This window comes from Protopterus annectens, chromosome 17.part0 (assembly GCF_019279795.1).
Source record: "Protopterus annectens isolate FY-2018-M chromosome 17.part0, PAN1.0, whole genome shotgun sequence".
NCBI lineage: Eukaryota > Metazoa > Chordata > Ceratodontiformes > Protopteridae > Protopterus > Protopterus annectens.
Genome location: NC_056751.1, coordinates 701206274 through 701232851, shown reverse-complemented (window position 1 = coordinate 701232851; position 26578 = coordinate 701206274). Strand labels below are relative to the sequence as shown.

The following is a 26578-nucleotide window of genomic DNA, read 5'->3' as shown; positions in this document are numbered from 1 at the left end:
TTCTGATGCTAGTCAATTGTTTCCTTGGCAGGAAACGACCAATATAGCCTAAAGACTAATGCAGTGTGAATGATGGAGTTAACACTAATAACACTAATGATAATACTAATAATATGTATAATAATAATGATGATAATAATACATATTAGTTAACCAGGTAGGCCTACTGGGCACACATTCCCATTTCAGGGTTATCTGGGAACAGTGTCTGGTTAACTGACTTACACAAGGTCACACAGCTGGCAAACAAAGACAAAGGGACTCAAATCCTGTACCACAGGAGCTACAGCTCACAGCCTTAACCCTCTCTGCCGACTACCCAAGCAGACACCTAAGGTCCCTTTCCTTGCTTCATCCCTGCAAAAAAATCAAGCCCATGCAGCAGCAGTGTATTTCCTGTCACCGGAGAGGGAGCTGGTCATGACACAGCCTCATTCAGGCAGCTGTGAGGGATTTTTCTGTTTATCTGACCTTATCCCCTCTCCTTGTTGCAGACTTCCGCAGTCAGGCTTGCTATGCCTTCCCCTATAAGCAAGCACATTAATTCTCACATATGCTCCACGAAGGCCACTACATAGATGCAGCGTGGCAGAGCCAAGTTTATGTTCCCCAGCTAACATACTGCAAGCAAGCATCTCTCTCTCTTTCTCCAATAGTTCTGAACACCAATGGCCAGACTGCCTTCCTTCCCCACAGGACAAGCTCGCACTTACTGCTTATTCTCATCTTTACCATTTTCTCCAGTATTTGGGTAGCTAGTTAACTCCAGTTTCTTTTAGTTGCAGTTAGGGCTTTATCCCTTAGAGCCACATACTTGGATTCCTGCAGTTTCCACTGAAGCAGCCACTTGAGGACTCCCTCAAGCTCACATTATATCCACAAACAGAAAGCTTCTTAAGCACATCACCTAAGAATAAAAGGCCCGCACTTTTATATTTTCAAACTGTAGAGGTTCACAAGGAATGCCAAAAGGTGTTGATTTATTAAGCCTTTATTAAATTATCCACCAGTGTTGTGGCACAGAAGGATAAAGCTCTATGGCCCAAGCGACCAATATCTGACTAATGGCTCGGTCATCTGAGGTGATGGCAAGGGAGCAGGGGTGTGTCCATTCAGTGGGACACTGCGTGAACTCGAAAAGACCTTGTAGTAGATTTCCGGTAGAGGTTGGGGACATGCAAGGGAGCACTGTCTAATGGAGGCAGAGGCAGTAGCAGAGCAGGGGCAATATGCCAGCATATCCCACTGCGCATCTATCACAAGTACACTACGGTTACACAAGGAATGATAAAAAGTTACGACAAACAAAAAACACTCCCAGCAATAGTATGACACTGCACAAGGATCTCCAATCTCTTCGCCATTCCAGGATGGGGAAATGGGTTACCCAAGGGAGACTAAGGTGGGACTGGCAAACTTGGTGGATGAAAAGAGTACCTGGGGGTAAGCCGACAGCTGCAACAACACAAAGAACATTAAAAAAAAAAAAAAAAACACTTTAATAATCCCTTTGGAATGGGCAGGAATGAATGTGTGAATACTTGCATTTCTAACATGGAGTGCTCCAGTGTTTATGGGGCAAGTATCAGAATCCAGATCCATTTCATAAAAAAAACTTCCATTGGGTATGAAAGGTCTATAAAAACATATCTGAAGACATAAATGCAATATACAAAACAAACCAATCAGGCAACTTGTTTCAGCCACTATGGAGACTGCAGGCAGCTTATCAAGCAAGCTCAAAAGACTGCAAGAAGCACAGAAAAAACATTTTAGATAGCCTTATCAGAACATCCTTGGAAAAAAAAAACAGCTAAAGCCTTTTCAGCAGCAATACTTTTATTCCAAGAACTGTACAAGCATACCACTTAACACTGTCTATGACAAGAGGGCTCACAAAGGAAGACACAGACAGGGCCCATCCATTTTACTATTCAGATAAAATGTTACAAAACAAAAAATGATTCAGCAAGATCATTGTCAGAGGAAGTCCTATCTGGTAGCGACTCAGAATGAAGATGAACATGTGCTTTTTCTAAATTTAATGAAAACAGACTGCAGGTAGAGAATCTGCAGGTAGAGAATAACTAAAGTAATTAAAGGCTGGCTGTTTCACTGAGTTAGGGAATTAAGTGGCACACACCTTTCATGCAGGAGGAACCCTCAGAGGTGTTATTCTCATGCGAGACTTCCCATGTTGCGATCAGCTGCTGAATTGCTTTGTCCAGTCTTTGTATGTTTTGGCTGCAGCTCTCTGCATCGCTGCTTTGACTACAGTACTCAAGGTTCTCCTCCATCACTGTAGTCGGCGGGAAAGTAGGCAGCTGGAAGGGCGTCAGCCGTGTACCTGTGGGAAGATAAAAAAAAATCAATCAGATGAAAACAACTTTAATTTATGTGGCATATAATTCTATGTATTTAAGCTAATTTAAAAATGTGCAACCTTAATGGCAAACAAAATAGCATCATAAATATAATGTAAACTGTGAAATTAAAGTTACATAACTAAATCTTACTGGAAAGTGTCAACAAATAAAATGAAAATAAAGGATTATAAAGGAGTGAAAATGTGGGGAATCTTAATATAACTTATTAGTCATCAATAACAGTTTCTGGCCAAGTAAAATTCAGAAACTCCAGTATTAAAAAGGTAAATAATGAACTACTGTAAACAGGAATGGAATGAGAACAGTTTAAGACTTTTATATACCTTTAGCCACTGAAACATAAGTATAGCATTTAGTCAAATGAAGGGGCGACAAAGCTGGAAATCAGACAGAGCCCTTGTGTTCTCAGGGCTTCATCTTAAAATGGACTTCACAAAGTCTTTTTAGGTTAAAATTCACATAAAAACAATACAAGATACAAAATCTTCATGATAAATGGGTTACTCACAGTAATGCTATACTATACATTGACTGCACAACAGTATATGGATCCCCCCCACCACCAAAGCAAATCTACACTGAAAAAGTTACAGTATATGTTTTTCCATTCATTTGTCCTGCACAGTTATGAAAGCTGTGTCAAACCAAAATTCAAAGGAATTGGAATACTACATTGTTGAAGGCAGGCGACATAGTTATCATGAGATGGAAGACATCAGCAAAAAGGAAAGTGAGTAGTGAATTAGTGCATCAGGCCAGGATCCGGCAATCTTCAGCATGCTTAACTCAAGACATATCTGAGGAAATGCAGAACTGACTCAGTCCCTTTGTTGATGACACATAGACAAGTGTAGCTGTAGACAAGAGGAGGAAAAGATGACCACGTAGCAAAAAGATGGCAACTAAGGTTCAATGAGGATGAATGCAAAGTACCACGGTTTGACCACAACAACCCTGAAGTGAAGCATCAGCTGTAGGGGATAGAAATGATGGCAGCAAGAACAACGTTTATCGCAAATGGACTGGACTGTCAGAAAAGTACAGTTGTGTACACTCACCATAAATGTAGATGTTCGAGTACATTCACTGTTGCAGTCATATACATTTGGGTAATCTGCTGGCAGGTTGCCCTCAGTTGGCCTGATTAACATATATATATATATATATATATATATATATATATATATATATATATATAGAGAGAGAGAGAAAAACGGGGCTGGAGGGAGGGTAACCAGGACTACAACAGTGAATACACTCGCATTTATGGTAAGTGTACCCAACTGTATTACGTTATTCGTGTTTCACTGTTGCAGTCATTACATTTGGGTAAAATCCCAATGCTATGGCTGGGAGGATGGATTTATACAGCATTAGGAGCAGCTATAAGGCCCTGCAGGACAGCAGTGGCAAAACCTGCTCTGGATTTAGAGAAGAGAGGTAAATGGTAATGTTTGGTGAACGTATGAACTGAGGTCCAGGTAGCAGCTTCTAGAATGTCTCTGGTAGGAACCCCTCTGAGAAAGGCTGCAGAAGTAGATGCAGCCCTGGTGGAATGAGATCTGATCCCCTTGGGGACAGGTTTACCATGGTGCATATAGCAGAAATGAATACAATGGCTTATCCATTTGGAAATAGTCTGCTTTGAAATAGCCTTTCCCTCTGCCCCTGCAGCAAATGCCACCAATAGTTCAGATTTTCTTAGAGATTTTGTCCTGTTTAAGTAGAATCTTAGTTGTCTGTGTACATCCAATGAATGCAGAATCCGCTCACCCTTGTTCTGCGGATTGGGAACGAAAGTTGGCAGATGAATGGTCTGATTAAGGGCCACACTAGATACCACCTTAGGCATAAAGGATGGATTGGTCCCGAGAGCCACCCTGTTCGGGGTAAAAAATAATGAAAGGCTCCACTGCCATAAGAGCCTGTAGTTCTGAAATCCTTCTAGCTGAAGTGACTGCTAAAAGGAAAGCTGTTTTCCAAGAGAGAAATTTTAGGTCCGCAGTAGTAGCTGGCTCAAAAGGAGGTAGAGTGAGTTTTTCCAAAACAAAATTGAGGTCCCATGCAGCAGTTGATGCTCTCCTGGGAGGTCTTAAATTTTTAGCCCATCTGAGATGCTGCTTTAGCAGAGGATGGGAAAAGAGGGGAGGCTCTGTGTTGCAATGAGCTGAAATGGCAGAGGCATGGATTTTTATGGAAGAAAAACATAGGCCCTTGTGAAGCATCTCAATTAAGTATTGCAGAATCTGAGGAATATTGGGCATTGCTGTGCTTATTCCTTGTGCTTGGTTCCAGGCACAGAATCTTTTCCATTTGTCAGCATAAGATTTTCTAGTACTAGGCCTTCTAGCCTCCAAAATGATATCCGTCACAGGTTTGCTGAGAGGTGTAAAGGGTGAAATTAGCTGAAAAGCCACGCTGCAAGATTCAAAGTTTGGAGTGGAGTGTGCAGAATTTGACAGTTCTGCTGTGACAGTAGGTAAGGTGTCCGAGGCAGGTACCACGGAGGAAGGTGCGACATCACGCAGGAGCGGATACCAGTGTTGGCAAGGCCAGTCTGGAGCAATCAGGTCCTGTCTGACTTTTAGTAGGACTTTGGAGAGCAGAGACAGAAGGGGAAAGGCATAGACTGATAGTTTTTTCCAGCTGAAGGACAGAGCATCCACTTTCCAAGCTTTTTTCTGATGAATTCTTGTGCAGAATTTGTCCAACTGATAGGTCTTTTTGCCTCACTCCAAAACTATGTCTGGGCTCCCCCATTTGCGTGTCAACATGTTGAAAATTTGGGGTTCCAGTTTCCATTCGTGTGGGTCCATAATATTTCTGCTTAGTTCATCTGCCAGAGTATTTTGCTTTCCTGGCAGGAATTGAGCTTGTAGATGTATTTGACAAGTCAAGGCCGTGTTCCACAATGCCATGGCTAGCCTGCAAAGGGGGTAGGAATGCGTACCCCCCTGCTTGTTTATGTACCACATTTCTGTGGTGTTGTCTGTCTTTATCAGTAATTGCCCTGGATGAAGGTAGTCCTTGAAGGCAGTCAGAGCATTCTGTACAGCTAGCATCTCTTTCTGACTGATATGTAAGTGCATTTGATTTGGGGTCCATTTGCCCTGAATGCATCTCCCTGCCAGATGCGCCTTGAGCCAAGCATGGCTTCTTATCACAGATCCAGTTACAGCAGCCCTGCAAGAAGCCTCCAAGGAATCACAACCACATTGCAAAGTATGTTTTCCAACTTGTTCAGCTGAATGTAATAAATCCTGCAACTCTATTTTCCACACAGTCAGAAATCAACATAATTTTCTGTTTAAGCCCATGACATGCTGCTGATATTTAAGCATATGAAATTGACAGTTTAAAGCCCTGATTGCCAAGGTTGCAGACGTGTAAACCTTCTTACCTCATCTATCCAGCGCCCTGGAATCTCTGTCAGAAGGGGTAGGATTTTTAACAGTAGAAGCCTTAATGCCCTTGGGACCCTGAGAAATGGTTTCAGGGTCAGTAGTAGGGTTTTTGAAAAGGAATTTGTGGGAGTCAGGAAGCCTGTAGTATCTGCCTGGCTTACTAGGAGCCGGAGGCAGGGAATCAGGAGTCATACTGGATTCTGAGAAAACATCATCAACAATGTCTAGAACAGGAGGTATAGCCAAAGGCCTATGGCTGAGGAAGAAGGAGAAAATCCCAAAGTCTCTTTTTAGATTCAGAGACATCCTGACTCTCCCAGTGGAAGTGTTCCCTTAAGGTATGCAAAGATTCTTCAAAAGAGAAATCCTCAGGGGGAGAAGCAGACGGGATGGAGTCTTCTGCATCAGAGTCCTCATAAGTGGGTATAGATAAATCCTGATCAGAAGAGGAATCAGAAGAAATAGAAACCTGATCTGAAGATTCAGTCAGTGCCTTGCCTAGGGCCTCTTAGCAGGAGGGGGATGAGAACCCCTTATCAAGGTAATTAAATCTTCAGCCATTTTGATCATTTGTTTTTTAGGCATTGGGGCCTGTACACGTGGCCCAAGCGTCATTTTTTTTAGACATAAAAGTAGTTTTCGGCCTTAGTTTTGAAGATGGCATTGGTTTAATATACAAATCTTTAGGCCTGAAAACACCCTCAGAAGCCGGTGCCTGCTCAGCGGCTCTGGACCAATTTAAGGTAGAGACATCCATGGGTTAAAGTATCTTGCCGCACACCGGACTCCGAATGGGTCTCAGTAGAGGCCTTTGAATCAAAAGGAGTGAGTATCAGGGGCTGCGAAAGCACCTCACTGAGTACCGGTGAACCGGCGACTGGCTTAGGAGAAGCATCGTCGTCGGTTCTGGACCTCGACTTTCTGTCTCTGTCTTTTTCTTTGCATTTTTTTAGGTATTTTGGTAGTCAGATTGCTAACTGACGACATTTCTGGATAGTTAAATCTTTAGCCAAAATACTTAGAAGCAAAAATATACCAACGTTTAATCGTGCATTGATTAAACTTAGCATAATACAGACAGCAAGGCACATTGTGGTCAGGGCCTAGGCAAGGAATACAGTACAAATGAAAATCCTTATGAAGTATTTGCTTCCCACAAGTAATACAATTATTAACTTTTACTGACATCGGTAAGGAGCAAGAAAAAGTTTCCCCAACGGGGTACTTGGCTTTAGGTTGAAGACTCTAAAATGAAAATTTCAGGAGTCGGCCGACCGGCACTTGCGAACTGCTTCTGCTTTGGGCACCGCACAGCAAGAAAGACTGATGTAATGGCGTCGATTGCATGTTTTATACCCTTGACGACCTGACGTCACGGAAGAAGGGACAGCAACTGACGTAGGACCCAAGACTTTGTTAATCAGGCCGACTGAGGGAAACCTGCCAGCAGATTACCCAAATGTAATGACTGCAACAGTGAAACATGAAGAACATCAACATAAGAGGACAGCAGCAACAAAGAGAATGCTGTGCTGTAAATTCAGAGGGACAGAGTCGAGAAGCAGAGACAATGCTCCCGAGCTAGTGGACCCTGGGCAGGCCAGGCCAAGCCTTCAGTACTTTGTGTGATTCTACGGGCCGGACAAGTGCATCAGGCTTTTGGAAGGAGTCTAAATAAGCCACCAAAGCTAGTTACGAAAACAAAATTGCCACTGACTCTAAAGACAACCACAAAGCATTCTATAGCTATGTCAAGAATCTAAATGGGAACACTCAGATCTGCTCTGAGTTACAGCACAATGGCACTAAATATACAGAACCAACTGATATTGCCAGCATCCTAGCAGATAGGTTCAGTGCTAACTTTACCCCCCCTCTCACCCCTAGAGGGCCCATCTCTATACTGGAAAAATGCAAAGTTCCTATAATCACGGCTGCACAGGTAAAACACACTCTCCAAAGCCAAGAACACAGCATCCATGAGACCTGACAATATCCCAGGCTGCGTTCTACACGAACTACAGAATGAACTGGCACTCTACCCAAGTACCATGTTCTACAAATAGGCAAAAAACAAACTGTAAAACCAAAAAGAGGGAAGAAACCATGATGCAGCACCAGTAAAATACGACACTATTAATCAGATTAAGTGCTTTTCATTTATTACAGTGAAAAACTTCTTCAGATGAAAACTACAGCAAATGGAAAGAGTTTAAATACAACCGCAAATAGTCATTCAATTATCCAATTAAAAACTTAAAGAAAAACCACTCATTTAAAACAATACAGATTTAGTAAAGCAAATATAACTATATACTACAGGAATAGGAATGATAAAGCACCGCTACTCTAAAATACAGTTTTGTACCTACCATAAATGTAGACGTTCGAGTGCAAATACAGCTGCAGTCATAACAGATGGGTTCTCCTGCCGTCAGGCGGGTCCTCGGTCGGCCGAATTCCAAAGTCTAGGTCTGGCATCGGTTGTCGTCGCTTCTTCCCTGACGTCAGTGCGACAGGGGTATAAAGGAACCATTTTCTTCAGTTTTTCTTGCCCCAGATGTCAGGTGCCCCCAGAAGGAAGGCAATACATAAATTTATATAATAAAGCAATGCAATATAATCAAAATACAGTAGTTGCAAGCAAATACACCATAAATGAATACCCCAATCAGGTTGTATGAGGAGGTATTAGCCAATAGGCCTGTCCCAAGAGGGGAAGGAGGGAGGGAAACCTGGACTGCAGCTGTATTAGCACTCGAACATCTACATTTATGGTAGGTACAAAACTGTGCTATGTTCATCGTGCATACAGCTGCAGTCATAACAGATGGGTAGAATCCCAAAGCTAAGAAAAGGGTGGTAGGCACCAGGTGGAACTAGGAGGAGCCAGGATGCCCTGCAAGACTGCAGTGGCAAAGCCTGCTCTAGTTTTGGAGTATAATGGTAGGTGGTAGCGCTTGGAGAAGGTATGCACAGAACTCCAAGTGGCTGCTTCCAAAATATCTTTGGCAGGAACTCCTCTGAGGAAAGCTGCAGAGGTAGCTGTGGCCCTTGTGGAGTGAGATCTGATGCCTGCAGGTACAGTTTTACCATGAAAAGAGTAACAAAAGCGTATGCAGTGGGTTATCCATTTTGAGATTGTCTGTTTGGAAATTGGCTTCCCTTGAGCTCCTATAGCATAGGACACAAAGAGCTGTTCTGTTTTTCTGAAAGGCTTTGTTCTGTCCAAATAATAACGCAGCTGTCTGTGGATGTCCAAGAAATGCAGTAGTCTCTCCCCTTTGTTTTGAGGATTAGGGTAAAAGGTCGGTAAGTGGATAGCCTGATTCAAAGCTACCCTGGATACCACCTTTGGCATAAAGGACGGGTTGGTTCATAAGGAAACTCTGTCCTGATGGAAGATGATAAAAGGCTGCACAGCCATGAGGGCTTGTAGTTCCGATACCCTGCGAGCTGAGGTGATAGCCAGAAGGAAAGCTGTTTTCCAGGACAAATATTGCAAATCTGTTGAGGCAGCTGGCTCAAAGGGAGGCAAGGTCAGCTTTTCTAGAATGAAATTGAGGTCCCAAGCAGGTATTGGTTGTTTCCTTGGGGGTTTTATGTTCTTCGCCCCTCTGAGGAACTGTCTTAAGAGGGGGTGAGAGAATAAAGGTGGATCAGTGTTGTATTCTGCAGAAATGGCTGAGGCATGGATTTTGATGGAAGAAAATGAAAGTCCACTGCTTAGCAGCTCAGCTAGATACTGTAATATTTGAGGTGAATTCAGTTTTCCAGGATTCTGGCCCTTTTTCTCATTCCAGGCACAAAATCGTTTCCATTTTGCATTTCTAGTAGATGGCCTTCTGGCCTCCAAAATGACACCCTGCACCTCCTTGGAGAGTAGGGTCTGTTGTGATGTTAAGGAATCTTCCATGCGGCCAGATTGAGTGTTTTCAGCTGACTGTGAAGAGTTTTGAAGCTGTGCTGAGTCAAAAGAAGAGGCATTAGAGGCAGGGTCCATGGTGGAGAATGTGTCAGGCTCCTCAGGAGTGGATACCAGTGCTGTCTTGGCCAGTCTGGAGCAATGAGAATCATCTTTGGTCTGTCTGCTCTGGATTTTAATAGAACTTTGGGCAGCAGAGGAAGAGGCGGAAAGGCATAAACTGTCATTGTTGTCCAACTGAAAGAGAGAGCGTCCACTCTCCAGGCCTGTGGATGAAAAGTCCTTGAGCAGAATTTTGTCAATTGGTGATTTTTGTGGGAGGCAAAGAGATCTATGTCTGGCCTTCCCCATGCTTGTATTATCTCTGTAAAAACTTGAGGATGCAACTTCCATTCGTGTGGATCCGTCATATTTCTGCTTAGGTTGTCTGCCAGCATGTTTTCCTTGCCTGGCAAGTACTGTGCTTGAAGTTCGATTTGTAATTCCAGAGCCATGTTCCAAAGTGACATGGCCAGCCTGCATAGGGGGTATGAATGGGTTCCTCCCTGTTTGTTTATGTACCACATTACTGTGGTGTTGTCTGTCCTTATCAATAGTTGACCTGGATGCAGAAGGTCTTTGAAAGCTATAATAGCATTTATTACTGCTAGCATTTCCTTTTGATTGATGTGAAGGTGCTTTTCTTTTTGGGACCATTTGCCCTGAATGCACCAATCTGTCATGTGCGCCCCCCAGGCATAGTCCAAGGCATCTGTTGTGATGACTTGATTTGCTTGAGGCTTGCAGAATGGGAGACCTGTGTTTGTTTGGCATGCTTGAGCCCACCACAGAAATTCCTTTTGAAGACATGGAATTAGTGGTAATATTGTTTCCAAACTGTGGCTGTGTTGAGACCATAGGTTTTTCAGGTACCACTGAAGTTTCCTCATATGCAGCTTTGCACATGGGATTAGTAGGATGCAAGATGCCATGAATCCCAGAGCCTGCAGGATTTTCCTTGCAGTCAGCCTGGTGAAATTTGCTAGTTTTCTGAAGTATTGAGTTAGTTGCCCCCGTTTCTCTGGCGTGAGGTAGGCCATCTGGGTGTTTGTGTCCAAGTTGGCACCCAGGAAAATTATTTTCTGAGGGGGTATTAGCCTTGATTTATTTTTGTTGACTGTGTATCCCAGAGAATTCAACAACATTATTACAAAAGCCAGATGTTTCAGAAGTATGTGCTTGCTGTCTGCTTGGATCAGGCAGTCGTCCAAATATGGGTATATTTGTATCCCTTGAAGTCTGCAGTAGGTAATTACTGATGCCAGGCATTTTGTGAATACTCTGGGCACAGTAGATAAGCCAAAGGGCAATGCAGAGAATTGATAATGGGTTGAACCTGCAAGAAATCTGAGGTATCTTCTGCAATTTTGTCTGATTGGGACATGCAGGTATGCCTCCTTGAGGTCCAATGTTACCAGCCAAGACTCCTTGCCCAGCATGGGAAGAAGCTGCTGTAATGTGAGCATCTTGAATTTTGGTATGAGTAAAAATGTGTTTAGGATGGACAGGTCCAAAATAGGACTTCAATCTTTTCCCTTCCTTGGTACCAGGAATAGTCTGGAATAAAAACCTTGACCTTGTTCTTGAGTAGGTACCTCTTGAATAGCTTTCATGTCCATGAGATCTGAAATTTGTCTTTGTGCCTCTGCCTTTTGATTGTGTGGCAGGTTTGGCAGGCCTCTCATTTTTGGAAGGGTGTGAAAATGGAATCTGTAGCCTCTGTTTATAATGTCCAGGGATCCATTTGTCTTTTGTGACAATATGCCAATTTTTCGAAAATAATGCCAGTTTTCCGCCTAAGGGTACTGCCATTTGAGCCTTGCTTGGCATGCAAAGGGGAAAGTCATTGGGCTTGCTTTCTGAATGGCTGCGAACTATCCTCACCACCTCTTTGTATAGGAGCTTGCCACTGTCTGCCTCTAAACGATCCTTGAGATTACCCTCTGCCCCTCGGCGTCTGTATCTACCTCTTTGGGGTCTGTCCGTGGCTGGAAAGGACCAATTTTTGGAGGGCCAATTTCTACTGAAATGTGGAGGTTGTACCTGTAGAAAATCTTTCACTGTTTGCATTGATTTAGCCTTTTCCTCCATTTTCTTTAATACCTCCTCAGCTTTAACACCAAATAATACATCCTTTTGTAGAGGGGCATCTAGTAATTTAGCTTTGACATGAACTGGTAAGGTTTGCTCCTTGAGCCAGGCATGTCTACGTATGACTGATCCTGTAACAGCAGCTCTACATGAGGCCTCTAGAGCATCAAAACCACATTGCAAGGTATGTTTACCCACTTGTTCTGCACTATGCATCAAATCCTGCAACTCCTTCAAGTCTGGTTGTTCAGGTTGCGACATTTTGCTTCTCAACTGTGATAACAGAAACTGTTGGTACTTTAACATATGGAACTGGCAGTTTAATGCCCTCATGGTTAAGGTGGCCGAGGTGTATACCTTTTTTCCCCACCTTTCTAAAGATCTGGAATCTCTCGGAAGGTAAAGGATTTTTAGCAGTGGAGGCCTTAATTCCCTTGGGGCCCTGTGAGATAGTTTCTGGGTCAGCCGCATGGCTTTTGTATAGAAATTGGTGTGAGTCAGGAACCCGGTAGTACCCGTCAGGTTTGACTGGGGCTGGAGGTAAAGAGTCTGGGTTAAGGCAGGCCTCCGAATACACATCATCTAGTATGTTTAAGACAGGAGGTATAGCCAGAGGCCTGTGCTGAGGTAGCAAGAGAAAATCCCTAAGCCTTTTCTTGGAATCTGAATACTCTTGGCCTTCCCAGTGGAAGTGCTCCCTTAAGGTATGCAAGGTTTCCCCAAATGAGTAATCCTCTGGAGGGGAGACAGAGGGAATGCACTCCTCTGCATCAGAATCTTCAAAAGGGGAGTAAGAATGTTCCTGTTCATACAAGTGCTCTGAAATAATGGAGGCCTGGTCAGAGGAGGGGGATTCTTCCTCCACTCTGGGCCTTTTGTCCGGGGGGGGGGGGTGAGAACCCCTGATAAGAGTAATTAAATCCTCAGCCATTTTAAGCATCTGTTGTTTAGGCATGGGGCCTGGAGAAGGGCCCTGTGTAGCTGGTCTCTTAGAATGCATGGCTGCTTTAGACTTAGTGAAAGCCTTGATAGTGAAAGCCTTGATGGAAAAAGAAGAGGAAGGTCTGAAGACACCCTGAGAGGAGGCAGACAGTACAGTTTTGTACCTACCATAAATGTAGATGTCTGAACTGGATAGCATCTGCAGTCATAACAACTGGGTTGTCCTGTCGTCAGGCAGCCCTTCAGTCGGCCGGATTCCAAAGTCCGGGTCCGGCTTCGGCTGATGTCGCACTTCACCCGACGTCATCTCTGTTGGTCTTCGGGTATAAAAGCATCAGCCGACGCCATTTTCCTCAGTGTTTCTTGCCCCAGATGCCAGTAGCCCTCTTGAAGGCTAAAATTTGGATAGATGCCAATGTTTCCAAAAAGATAGAGGTAAACACAAAAATAAGCATGTATGTACATATATACAAACAAATACACCATAAAAGACTCCCCACCAGCTAGCTATTAGGAGGGTAAACACCCTAGGAGTACCACAGAGGGAAGGAGGAGGGTAATCCTGACTGCAGATGCTATCCAGTTCGGACATCTACATTTATGGTAGGTACAAAACTGTACTATGTCCTTCATGGATGCATCTGCAGTCATAACAACTGGGTAGAATACCATAGCCAACTAGGGCAGGAGGATAAAAGTAGATTATGGTGTGTTTAGGATCCCTTGCAGTACAGCAGTGGCAAACCCTGCTCGGGATCTGGAATATAGAGGCAAATTATAATGCTTGGCAAATGTATGCACGGAGGTCCAAGTAGCCGCCTCAATAATGTCTTTGGTTGCCACTCCTCGTAAGAAGGCTGTGGTAGTGGCTGTTGCCCTTGTAGAATGAGGTCTTATGTTCTGTGGAATTGGTTTTCCATTGAAGGAGTAACAGAATCGTATGCAATTTCCTATCCATTTGGAGATTGTCTGTTTGGAAATAGCTTTTCCTTCCCTTCCTGTTGCATAGGCTACAAATAGTTGGTCAGTCTTTCTGCTATTTTTTGTTCTGTCCAAGTAGTAGCGTAGCTGTCTATGTACATCCAAGGTATGCAGTATTCTTTCCCCTCTGTTTTGTGGGTTGGGAAAGAAGGTAGGTAGGTGGATTGCCTGGTTTAAAGACACTCTGGATACCACCTTAGGCATAAATGTAGGATTAGTCCTCATGGACACTCTGTCTTGGTGGAAGATTAGGAAGGGTTGCACTGCCATTAAGGCCTGTAGTTCTGAAACCCTCCTTGCTGAAGTAATTGCCAGTAGGAAAGCAGTTTTCCATGACAGGTGTTGTAGGTCTGCTGTTGCTGCTGGTTCAAAGGGTGATAGTGTCAACTTTTCTAGCACAAAGTTTAAGTCCCAAGCTGGTAATGGTGGTTTCCTTGGAGGTTTTACATTCTTGATTCCTCTGAGGAACTGCCTGAGCAAAGGGTGCGAAAAACAGGTGGATCAAAGCTGTATTCTGCTGAAATAGCTGATGCATGTATCTTGATGGAGGAGTAGGACAGGCCTGAATGAAGAAGTTCGCCAGATACTCCAGAATGTTAGGCATATCTATGTTTGACACATCTTTTCCTCTTTCCGTACTCCAAATGACAAACCTTTTCCATTTTCCAGCATAGTTCCTTCTTGTTGAAGGTCTGCGTGCTTCAAGAATAATGTCTTTAACTCTTTGGGAAAGTTCTGGATTAGCTGCTGCTATGTGATGTTCCATGCAGTCAGTTGCAACGTTTTTAGGTTTGGATGCATGATGCTGTAGTTGTTCTGAGTTAACAAAGGCATCAGGGGTATTGGCCACATATTGTTCCGAGACATGCTCCTCAGCAGTGGGTACCAGTGTTGTCTTGGCCAGTTTGGAGCTATCAGGATTATCCTTGGACGTTCTTCCTTGATTTTTAGTAGTACTTTGTGTATCAAGGGAAGAGGTGGGAATGCATATGCTGTTAGGCCTTTCCAGCTGAAGGAGAGCGAATCCACTTTCCATGCTAGTGGGTGGAATGTCCTTGTGCAGAACTTTTTGAGCTGGTGATTGAGAGGTGATGCGAATAGATCTATCTGAGGCATTCCCCATTTCTTTGAGATGGTCTTGAAGATGTCCGGTGCAGCTTCCATTCGTGGGCATCCGATGTGGTTCTGCTTAATATGTCTGCTAGAGTATTTTCTTTTCCGGTACAAATATTGCCTGTAACTGGATGTTGTAGCTGAGTGCCAGGGTCCACAGCTCCAAAGTCATTCTGCATAGGGGTATGAATGAGTGCCTCCCTGTTTGTTGATGTACCACATGACTGTGGTGTTGTCTGTCCTTATCATCAACTGGCCCTCTTGGAGAAATGGTTTGAACTTTTGGATTGCCAGTTTTACTGCCAGCATTTCTTTTAGGTTGATGTGCAGGTGAAGTTGATCCTGTGTCCACAATCCTTGCACGCATTTGTCTAGCATGTGGGCCCCCATCCTAGGTCTGAAGCGTCTGTTGTGATGGTCTGGCTTGCTTGACATCTGCGAAAGGGTAGGCCTGGGTTTGACTGACATGCCTGAGCCCACCATAGGAACTCCTGCTTTAAGCATGGAATTAGTGGGATTTCTGTTTCTAGGCTGTGTCTGTGTTGGGACCATAAATTCTTTAGGTACCACTGTAGTTTTCTCATATGTAGTCTGGCAAATGGGACCAAGATTATGCATGATGCCATGAAGCCCAAGGCCTGCAGTACTTTTCTTGCTGTTAACTTGTTCAGTTTTGTTAGTGCCAAGAAGTAAAGAGGGAGTTCTTTTGTTTTTCTGTAGTCAGGAATGCCATTTGTTTTACTGTGTCCAATTCAGCAAGAATGTCCTTGTTTGGGATGGTATCAGCCTTGACTTTTGTAAATTGACTGTGTATCCCAGTGCTTGTAGCAAGTAAATGACCCTTTGTAAATCTGTTGTCAGCTTGCTTTTGTTGTCCCCTTGTAGCAGGCAGTCGTCCAGGTATGGGTAAATTTGAATTCCCTGTAGTCTGCAATGGCGATTACTGATGCCAGGCATTTTGTGAATACTCTGGGCAGTAGATAAGCCAAAGGGCAATGCTGAGAATTGATAGTGCTCTGATCCTGCAAGAAATCTGAGGTATCTTCTGCAGATTGGTCGAATGGGGACGTGCAGGTATGCCTCCTTGAGATCTAGAGTTACCAGCCAAGACTCCTTGCCCAGCATGGGAAGAAGTTGCTGTAGGGTCAGCATTTTGAATTTTGGGACAATGATGTATGTATTTAATGTGGACAGGTCGAGAATTGGTCTCCAACTTTTTTCCTTTCTTGGAACTAGGAATAGTCTGGAGTAGAACCCCTTTCCTTGCTCTGCTGTTGGCACTCTCTCCACAGCTCTCATGTTTGCTAACTCCATTATCTGTTGTAGTGCCTCTGTTTTTGATTTGGAGGTAGATTTGGCATTCCTCTTTTGACTGGTAAAGTGTGGAAGTGAAACCGTAACCTTGATCTATGGTTTGTAAAATCCACTTGTCTTTTGTTATGTAGTGCCAGTTCTTTGAAAATAAGGTTAACTTTCCGCCTAGAGGAGCTGCTATTTGTTCCCTGGTAGGCGGATTTAGGGTTAAGTCACTGTGGTTGTGCTGATGTAGTGGCAGTGGTTGTGTCTGTGCCTCTGTTGTTACCTTGCCACTGTCATCCTCTGTAGGCACCTCCTCTGGATTGGTTTCTGCCTCTGGAACGTCTATTCCTGCCCCTTTGAAATTTTGGGGAGTCAGGAAAGGACCAATTTTTGGCAGGCCAGTTCCTGCTAAACCTTGGGGGTTGAACCTGCAAGAAATCTTTAACCGTTTGAACAGATTTTGCCTTTTCTTCCATTTTCTTCATAACCTGCTGGGCAGGTGTACCAAACAAACTTGTCTTATCCATAGGAGCATCTAGCAACTTAGCTTTAAGATGATCCGGTAAAGCTTGCTCCTTTAGCCATGCATGCCTTCTTATCACTGTGCCAGTCATGGCTGATCTAAATGAAGCCTCCAGTGCATCATAGCCACATTTTAAGGAATGGTTGCTAACCTGTTGTATGTTATTTACCATTTCTAATACATATTTCTTATCAAGAGATTCATCAGTGGTTAGTTTTTAGTTAACTGATCAAGCATAAACTCTTGGTATTGTATCATGTGAAACTGACAGTTTAAAGCTCTAGCTGAGAGAGTAGCTGAAGTGTAGACCTTTTTACCCCATCTGTCTAATGACCTTGCTTCCCTTTCAGAAGGAATAGGGTTTTAGCTATGGTCGGCTACTGCCTTGGGACCCTGGGATATAGTTTCGGGTCTGCAAGTGGGGCCTTGTAAAGGTGGTGATGAGTATCTGGCACCCTGTAAAATCTGTCTGGTTTGGCAGGGGCTGGGGTAAAGAATCTGGAGCGGAGCAGACATCATTGAAAGCATCATCCACCACAGAGAGAACAGGAGGTATAGCTAAGGGCCTGTGCTGTGGGAGGTGCAGAAAGGTCCTAAGTCTTTTCTGGAGTCTGAAAAATCCTGTTGCTGCCATTGGAACTGCTCTCGCATGGCATGTAAGGTTTCCCCAAAGGAGAATTCTTCTGGTGGGAAGCAGCTGGAATGGATTCTTCAGCATCAGAATCTTCAAAATTGGAGAAAGGAGCCTCTGGCTGGTCAGTTATGTCTGATTCACAGCAGAATCATCAGAGGACACTGGCTCAGGGGCTCTGCCCTAGGTCTCTTCTCTGGGGCTGAGAGGCCCTGTCTGGGTGAGATTGAGATCCTCTAATTAATGAAATTAAATCTTCTGCCAAAGTAAGCATTTGAGAACTAGAAGAGGGCCTGGTTGTGGGGGTTTAACAGGCACTGTCTTAGTAGTCTTGGCTGCTTTAGCCCTGGCGAAGGCCTTAATGGACATGGCTGCTGGAGGCCTAGCAGCACCACGTGCTGGGGTAGAGACATCCAAGGGAATGGTGTCTGATAAGTCAGTGGCAACCACCGTAGTGGATAAAATTTCTGAGGCCGATTCAAGAGTGGTAGCAGGGGCCTCAGTTGTAGAGATAGGTTCAGCTGTACTTTGATCAGTTTTCGGTTTCGCGAAACCGAGACACTCGCGTTTGCTTAACCATGGTGTCGGCAGAAACCGGGGGCCGCGAGTGTCGCTCTTGATCTTTGCGTTTTGGCAGATTGGGTAGTCGGAGGATCCGGCGGCATAATGTACGCAAAATCAGAACCGAAAAACTGTTCTGCAAACTCCGACCGACGCCTAAGCGTTCGTCGGTTGAAAGAAGCACAGGCCGAACAGGCTGCTACGTCGTGGGCTGGGCCTAAACAAGGCAGACAATAAGAGTGGAAATCTTTATGAGGTATTTGTTTCCCACAGGTTAAACAATTATTAACTTTTCTGACATCGGCTGAGGCAAGAAAGAGTCCCCAACGGGTACTTAGCTTTAGAAGTCTTGAAGTAGTATTCGTAGAAGTAATCTCTGGATCCGACCGACCGGCACTTGCGAGCAAGAAAGACTGAGGAAAATGGCGTCGGCTGATGCTTTTATACCCGAAGACCAACAGAGATGACGTCGGGTGAAGTGCGACATCAGCCGAAGCCGGACCCGGACTTTGGAATCCGGCCGACTGAAGGGCTGCCTGACAACAGGACAACCCAGTTGTTATGACTGCAGATGCATCCATGAAGGACATCTGTCTACATTTTGAGTTTCACCACCAAGAGTGGCTTCGGTATCTGTAGTTGGGGTGTGGGCCGAGGAGCCTGCGACCTCGGGCACAGAAGACACCGCCAATGAAGTGTCGTCGGTAGGCAGGGGCTGCGTAGGCACCTCGCTGAGAACCGGACCACCTGTAGTTGGCTTTGGCGTGGTGTCGGTAGAGGCCGCGGACCTCGTGTGTCGGTCCTTATCTTTGCGTTTTTTAGACAAAACTGGAGTCGGAGTATCCGACGACATAATATAGTTAAATTTTCTGCCAAAATAGTGCTGGGCAAACTCCGCCCGATGCTTAATGGTGCGTTTGTTGAATGTAGCACAAAAACGACAGACCGAGACGTCGTGGTCTGGGCCTAAGCAAGGAATGCAGAGGGAATGAAAATCCTTATGTGGTATTTGCTTCCCACATGAAATACAATTATTAACTTTGTCTGACATCGGTCTGAGGCAAGAAAAGTTTCCCCAACGGGGTACTTAGCTTTCAAGAAGACTTCGGTTGCAAAATTTTCGTAATTTCAGGAGCTGGCCGACAGGCACTTGCGAACTGCTTCTGCTTCGGGCACCGCGCGGCAAGAAAGACTGAAGAAAATGGCGTCGGCTGGTTCCTTTATACCCCTGTCGCACTGACGTCAGGGAAGAAGCGACGACAACCGACGCCGGACCTAGACTTTGGAATTCGGCCGACCAAGGACCCGCCTGACGGCAGGAGAACCCATCTGTTATGACTGCAGCTGTATGCACGATGAACATCGGAAAAAACCTTAAAAAACTTATGAATTAGAAATGTAAAAAATATATAAAAATAAACTAGTGATAAAAAATCACTTTATAGTAAACCAAGTTCATGAGAACTCACTCACAACGTACTTATGAATTTTACACTCAAACAGCATATTGTGAGCTATCATAATGGGGAAACAAAACATGTATCCATAAACTATAACTTAGAGAAGGTTACCTGTTGAGACTCTTAAGCTTAAGAACGCTACTTAGTGAGCAACTTTCATTCAAACCAGGTGCATTATAAGCATTTAACCTGATTTGCCAGTTCAACTCTAATTCTTCTAATTTAAGAGGCGTTGGACCTCCTCTAGGATCTTGAAGTACTCGGTCAATGACTATAAACTTAAACATATGGTCAGGGTGCACCGAAATATGTTTGGCTAGAGCATTTTCAAGTTTTTGTTTCCTAATAGCATACGTGCGTTCACATATACAGTCACAAATACGTCACTCTGTTTTGCCTAAATAAAAGGCAAAACAGAACTGGCACTTGGCTAGGTAGATCACCATTTTGGAGTTACAATTTGCCCTCAAGTACCATGTTCAATCATAACCTCACCTCAGGCTTTGTACCCACTGAATGGCACACCGCGACGGTTATCCCACTCCACAAAGGGGGAGCCACAACGGACCCCGGGAACTACTGCCCCATTAGCCTGACGAGCCTGGTCTGCAAGGCCATGGAATGTATCATCATGGAACTCATAAACAAAGACATTGGTAATCTCCAAACTCTGGACCCTACCCAGTTTGGATTTGTAAAAGGCAGATCATGTCTCCTAAACCTGATTGACTTCTTTGAAGCAGTCACCAAAGCCATAGATGAGGGTTAAATGGTTCACACAGCTTATCTAGATCTCGCCAAGGCTTTCGACACCATCCCCCACTCTGGAATTATAGATAAGCTCACTAAACTAGGTATAAATCTCTATGTCACAAGATGGGTTGCCAACTGGCTCACGGACAGAACCCACACTGTGAAAGTAGCGGATTCCAAATCCGACATCAGACCAGTGACAAGTGGGAGTACCACAGGGTTCAGTCCTGGATCCTCTCCTGTTTGGTATCTACTTCTCTGAAGTGCAGGCCAACACAGAATGTCTTTGGTAACAAAGTTTGCAGATGACTGCAAACTAGGAGCCATAATCGAAACCCCTAACGATGTGGACAAACTACAAAAGGGCCTCACTGAGACAGATACCTGGTGTCAAAGCCATGGCCTGAAGCTCAATGCCAAAAAGTGTATTGTCATCTCCTTTGGTAAAAACTCTGTACCCATGAACTACCACATAGCTGGTAGTCTACATATATATATATTCATTTCTTATATATATTTTGTTCATGTACATATATACATATTTATACTTTTGTCTTTACATTTAGAATTATATTTTGACTTTTTGATAGTAATGTATTTTATAAGTGAAGCAATTAGTACACCGACAAGTCATTTATATTCATCTATTGACTTCACAAATATTACTTCAACTTATAGATGGTGTTTGACTTTGTATTTCTATTTTAATGTTAATTGCTTTTTAATTAGATAATTGTTTAATTGTTTAGCATAAGGATGATATAAAAGCTGAGTGCTTGGTGTTAATTACTTGTCTGAAGAAGTCATCCTATGAGGAATGACGAAAAGCGCTTAACTGAATAAACCCGTTTGCAGTATTTTTCCTTGCCTGAGATTTTCGTCTTTTGAAAACTTTTCAGTCTTATCCAACAATGGTATACTCATATCTCCTGATCCAACTACTAAACTTCTATGGGAAACCATTGATAACAACCTGAACTTTGAAATCCACATCAACAATACCATAAAAACTGTCAACAGGAAGCTAGGCTCCTTTTATAGGATTAAACCCTTTTTCTCCCCACTAGCCAGAACCACTATTGCCCATTCCCACCTTATCTCCACACTTCTCTATGCTTCTTCACTACATACTAACCTGTCAAAAAATAACCTTAACAAGCTAGCCAACACATAACAGCATTGCCAGATATGCTACTGCTTCCCCCTTCAGTACCCATCACTGCTATAACCTGAAACCGTTAGGTTGGTTACAGCTTCAGAATCAGATTCACTTTAACCAACTCACCATTGCCCACAAGACCCTCTTCCAACCTACCAATACCCACATACTTTCTAGCCTCATTACCCAATAAAAAAACCTTACGACTTTACGCTCATCTAATAAACTACTTGCATCAACATGTAAATCTAACAACATGGCAGGAGATGCTCTGTTCTCTAATGCAGATGGAAGATATTGGAACCAGCTCCCTCATGAACTTGCATCACTGTCTTCTTTTACACTTTTTAAGCACAATCTTAAACTCTATCTTAAAAGCCATTGGTTATGTCGCTGTACAAAATCCAGACTAATCTCATCCTATATCTCTGTTACCTTCACTAAAGACCGAATACCTGCTCTGTCTGTGTCTTTCTCTATCAAAGCCTATCCTTGGTAAAAACATATCTTATCCTAGTAGAGATAATTTAACATACCTAGTTAAAGTCTTCTGCATATAAAATCTACAACATCTTACCTAAGGCTTGCAACAAGATTTGTTTAAACTGTGATCATTTTTGAACTGTTGAAACGAAGTATGTATCTGTATAACAACTAGTTACTAGTAAAGTCTTTTGTATATAAAGTCTAAAATATCTTATCTAATGCTTGCAACAAGATTTTGTATAAACTGTGAAAATTTCTGAACTGTTGAAATTTGTAGTATTTATCTGTATAACAACTAGTACCAGAATGTTTGTAGTATGGTAATCTCTTGGAGCTTATCTCCCCGGGACTCTACTGAAAATGGACATGTATCCAGTTAGACTATCCCAGTCAACAAATGTAAAATAAAATAAATAAAAAATAAATTGTCCCACTTTTATTTACGGCTTTGTCCGGACTTCTTGCTCTAAGAGGTTGAGTGGTATGGCTGCAGATCAGGTGTCATTTTCTGGTCTGCGTGGAGTTTTATAAATGTCCCTACTGATGTGCTACACATTCTCTGAAAGAAGCTTGTAGAAGTGTCAACAAATTACTGAGATTAAAAAAGTATAAAGAACAGTTTTGCAAGTTTCATTTCCTTGGCAAGCTATTCCTTCCATATCCCCCCTTTTCAATGAACTAGTCTCTCACATTTTTAGCTTGGCTAGATTCAACTAATTAGTCAACTTAGTATGACAATACCCCAATCACAGCCCGGTGTGCCACTAAAACTGTTCCCTCATATACCTCCCCACTTCTGAACAGCATTTCCCAGGAATGACTTCTAAAAGGAAACATTAATCCAGAGTTTGGGCCAATGTAGCCATTTCTTAAAACATGCACAGTACAATACTTGATGAATTTTAGCTGCACACATGGTTATGTTTGGGTAGTTATTCTGTTCCAGCATAATCTGAACTATAGTATTCAATGCCAAGATTTACCTAAGAATGAAGCAGTTCTTAGTTTATTTTTCTGTTGTGGCCCAGTACTTCTGTTACAATTGCTTTATGTAGTTTGTCTTAGTTGTACACTTGTAGCCTGTCCTTCTTTCAGCAACAGACTCGTGGAGAAAGCGTCCAAATCAGATGCTTCTGAAAATGGCAATACTACTGATTTAGTAAGTTCACAAGTTCACTATACAAATTAGCATTCATTTTCTGAAGAAAAAAAAAAAGAAGTTTTTAATTGTAATGAATTTGTTCATGAGAATCAAACATCTTTTTCAAAAAACATTATGGATTATAGTAAGCCAGAGCAAACGTATAAGCAAAAATGAGGGACACTTGTGGGGTATGCAGATAAAAGATCCGACACCCCTACTCATCTGTTCTCCACCGCAACCAATCTACATCATACAGACATGTACATGCTTTATGACACACACGTACTGAAACAGTACCAGCAGCTGTAGCAGTGATACGATACACCAAACCAAACGGGGAACTCAAACAATGTACTGACAAACACAGGGCACTCTACAGGTCTCAATCAAGCAACAATGAAATCACTAGGGACCACACTGAGCACAGTTTTACTCTTAAACCCCCATTTCACGATGTATAACATTCACACCACACTTACAAATGCACACGTCCACTTCCCACAGATACAGAGCCACCTACACCAGCAGAACGTACCAGTCAACTGAGATACTTTTCCACCTCTCTGCAAAACACTGCTGAAATAATGGCTTTGGCAAATGAAAACGATTGCTGGATGTCAGCACAGGACTTCCATCCCTAACTACTGCAGACAGTCCACTGCCCTTACACAAGTGCCCCTCTCAGCAAGGCAGAAAACAGGTGTCAGTACAGATCTGCTCCACAGTTCTTTTACACCACATGCACATAAAAATGATATATGGTTAATGTGGGCAAATCTGTTTGTTCAATGTCATTACACTTGTCTCCAAACCTAGTCTTATGACACCTGCTACCTATCACCTTGGCAGTCCACAGTTGAGCTGCAAATCTTGCTGTCCTTTACACTTTGACTAGCAGAGACACACACACACACACACACACACACACACACACACACACACACACACACACACACACACACACACACACACACACACACACACACACACACACACACACACACACACAATCTACTTTCTGAATTCACTGTTTATTTTTTTTGATGGAGCATGCTGCTACATTTTATTTTCTCATCATCAATTACTCCTCACATCTCAGGTTACCTTTTAAACAACTTAAAACATGACCAACAGACCCACTTGGTTCCCTGTTTAACCACAGCCTGCAGACTGGCTATGTTTTGACAAAATGGAGGACTGCAACAGTAATCTCTCTGCAAAGAGGGGGGCCATCAACAGATCTTCAGAATTATAGTCCCATAAGCTTGACCAGCCTCATTTGTAAGACCATGGAAAGAATGACTATGGACATTATGAACAAGGACATAGGTAATCTCCAAACTCTGTACCCAACCCAGTTTGGAAACGTTAAGGGTAGATCATGTCTGTTAAATCTGGTTGACTTCTTTGAGAAGATCACCAAGGTCATGGATGAGGGAAAAAGACTACTTACCGCCTATCTCAACATAGCCAAGGCATTTGACACAATTCCCCCACTTAGGTGTTATATAAAAAAAAAAAAAAAAAAAAAACACTCTCAATTGGGAATTAAACCCGTACATCACCAAACCGGTAGCCAACTGGCTCACTGACAAGACATGTACTGTCAAAGTGGGAGACTTCACCTCTACCAAAAGACCAGTCACCAGTGGCTCTGTGCTTGGCCCTTTACTGTTCAGAATCTTTCTCAGAAGTCCAGGCAAACATGCACGGGTCTGTGGCTGACCAAGTTTGCTGAGGACTGCAAATTGGGAGCGATCACAGAGTCCCCCAACAATGTCAATATACTGCAGAAATGGTTATCACAAACAAATGATTGGTGCCAAAGTCACAGACTGAAGCTAAATACAAATAAATGCATTATCCCCTTTGGAAAAGCTGATATCCCTGCTAATTACATCATAGACAGCACCCCGCTAAGTGTAGACCCAGTAGTGTGCTATCTGAGTACTCAGGTTGATAGCAATCTGAACTTCGATCACCATGTATCCACAGTGGTAAAAAAATCCTTCTATGTGGCACATCTCCTAAGTAAAGGCATTGCATCTAGATCTAAGGATGTTATAATTCCATTAAACGCAGCCCTCATCAGACTAATAATCAAATACAATGCTCCCTTCTGCATGTACCTTAACAGACACAATAGCTGGAGAGACCACAGAGGTTTCTCACCAAGAAAATACAGGATACACAAAGGTCCTGTGCAGAAAGACTGAAAGCCCTGTCAGTCTCCTACAGGCTGCTAAGGGGTGACCTGTGCCTAGCTTACAGGGCAGTCTCTGACCCAGCCCTGATAGAAATGCTACACATTCGTAAATCAAACTGCACAAGGGTAACTCTCTCCAGGGATCTTAACCTAGCCCTTGACATGAACAAATTAAGCTAGAGAAATAGATACATCTCCCAGACACTGCCACTTCTCTGAATAAGCTTCCAATTCACATGAAACAAAGCCCCTCCCTGACTTACTTCAAATGCAACCTAGATCAATGGATGGGTGACCACAAATTCACTCCTGGGGTGGTGTCCTGGACAGAGGAAGTCGGTATTAACTACCATAGACCCTTACCTCTGCAAACTTCACTCATCTAACCACCAACAATTGGGGCAACTCATGATAGATAAGGCTAAGGCTTGTAAGAGCTCCTGGGCCGACAGCCTAGTAATTTCCTATGAACTGATGTAAGTTTTTTATTTTTAATGTTTTTTTCTTTACAGACATTTGATTGCACCTTGAACACTGGATGTACATTGTGTGTATCTACTCTCTGCAATTTTTTTAAACGTTCAAGGTGTAAGAACAAGGGTCCAAAACGTTACAGAACATCACTGACTGAACCTCATACATTTACCCTGTGCCTTGTAGTTTTTTTATTATTATTTTCAGGTAAATTGCTAAGGATTGTAACCAGAAAAAATTACATTTAGAGGTTCTTAGCGGATAGAAAATGCACGCTGATACAAAAAACAGCTTAAGTTGGTGGTAAGAGATAAGTTATTTATGTTGTTGCACGTTACTGATAAGTACATATTGTATATTTCAGTCTAAGATAGATTAATGCTTAATGAAATCATATCAATGTATTTAATTTGATGGATTACAATAATGCCACTATTCCAGGATCAGTATAATACCAGAGATAATTTTATATATATTGAATGTGCAAGTTCAACTGTGACTACGGATTTGGAACCCTTTTACCTTTGGTCCTTCAGGCAGAGACATCACCATCGTCGACTTTTGTTTTAATTTTCTATATGGGGTCAGGGTGTTGTGTCAACTGTCATCATCTCTCTTGAAACAATGCTACTCTCCTACCATCTTCGACATCATGCCCGACTGTTGCAGGTCTTCCCTCTCATAATCCATCCATTTGCTTGATGCCCTCATTTCCTCCTGCCTTCTACTTTTCTGCACACATGCCTAAACCACCATAATCTCTGTTCTTTGAGCTTCTGTGTAACTGAAGCGACTATGGATTCTGCACTGTTGTCCTCATTTATTCGTCTGTCCGACAGTGTGCATCCTACCACCTTTCTATCACCTCTAGCATCTTCAATCCCAGATGACTGGAGAATAAGCATACTCCACTGTACAAGAACAAAGAGAACATTCATAATTGTGGGTAGTACAAAGGTATCAAACTCCTTTCACACTACATGAACGCTTTGAAAAAGGT

General features: G+C 43.0%; 1 protein-coding gene across 2 annotated transcripts in view; it reads right to left on the bottom strand.

Moving 5' to 3' along the window:
- LOC122791701 overlaps nt 1-26578 on the bottom strand; it is a 775633-nt gene that overhangs the window by 262105 nt on the left and 486950 nt on the right. For both annotated transcript variants that reach the window (XM_044059597.1, XM_044059598.1), the window contains exon 2: nt 2144-2347. In XM_044059597.1, the coding sequence (XP_043915532.1) occupies nt 2144-2297 (154 nt within the window). In that variant the 5' untranslated portion in view covers nt 2298-2347. The remainder of the gene's footprint in view (nt 1-2143; nt 2348-26578) is intronic.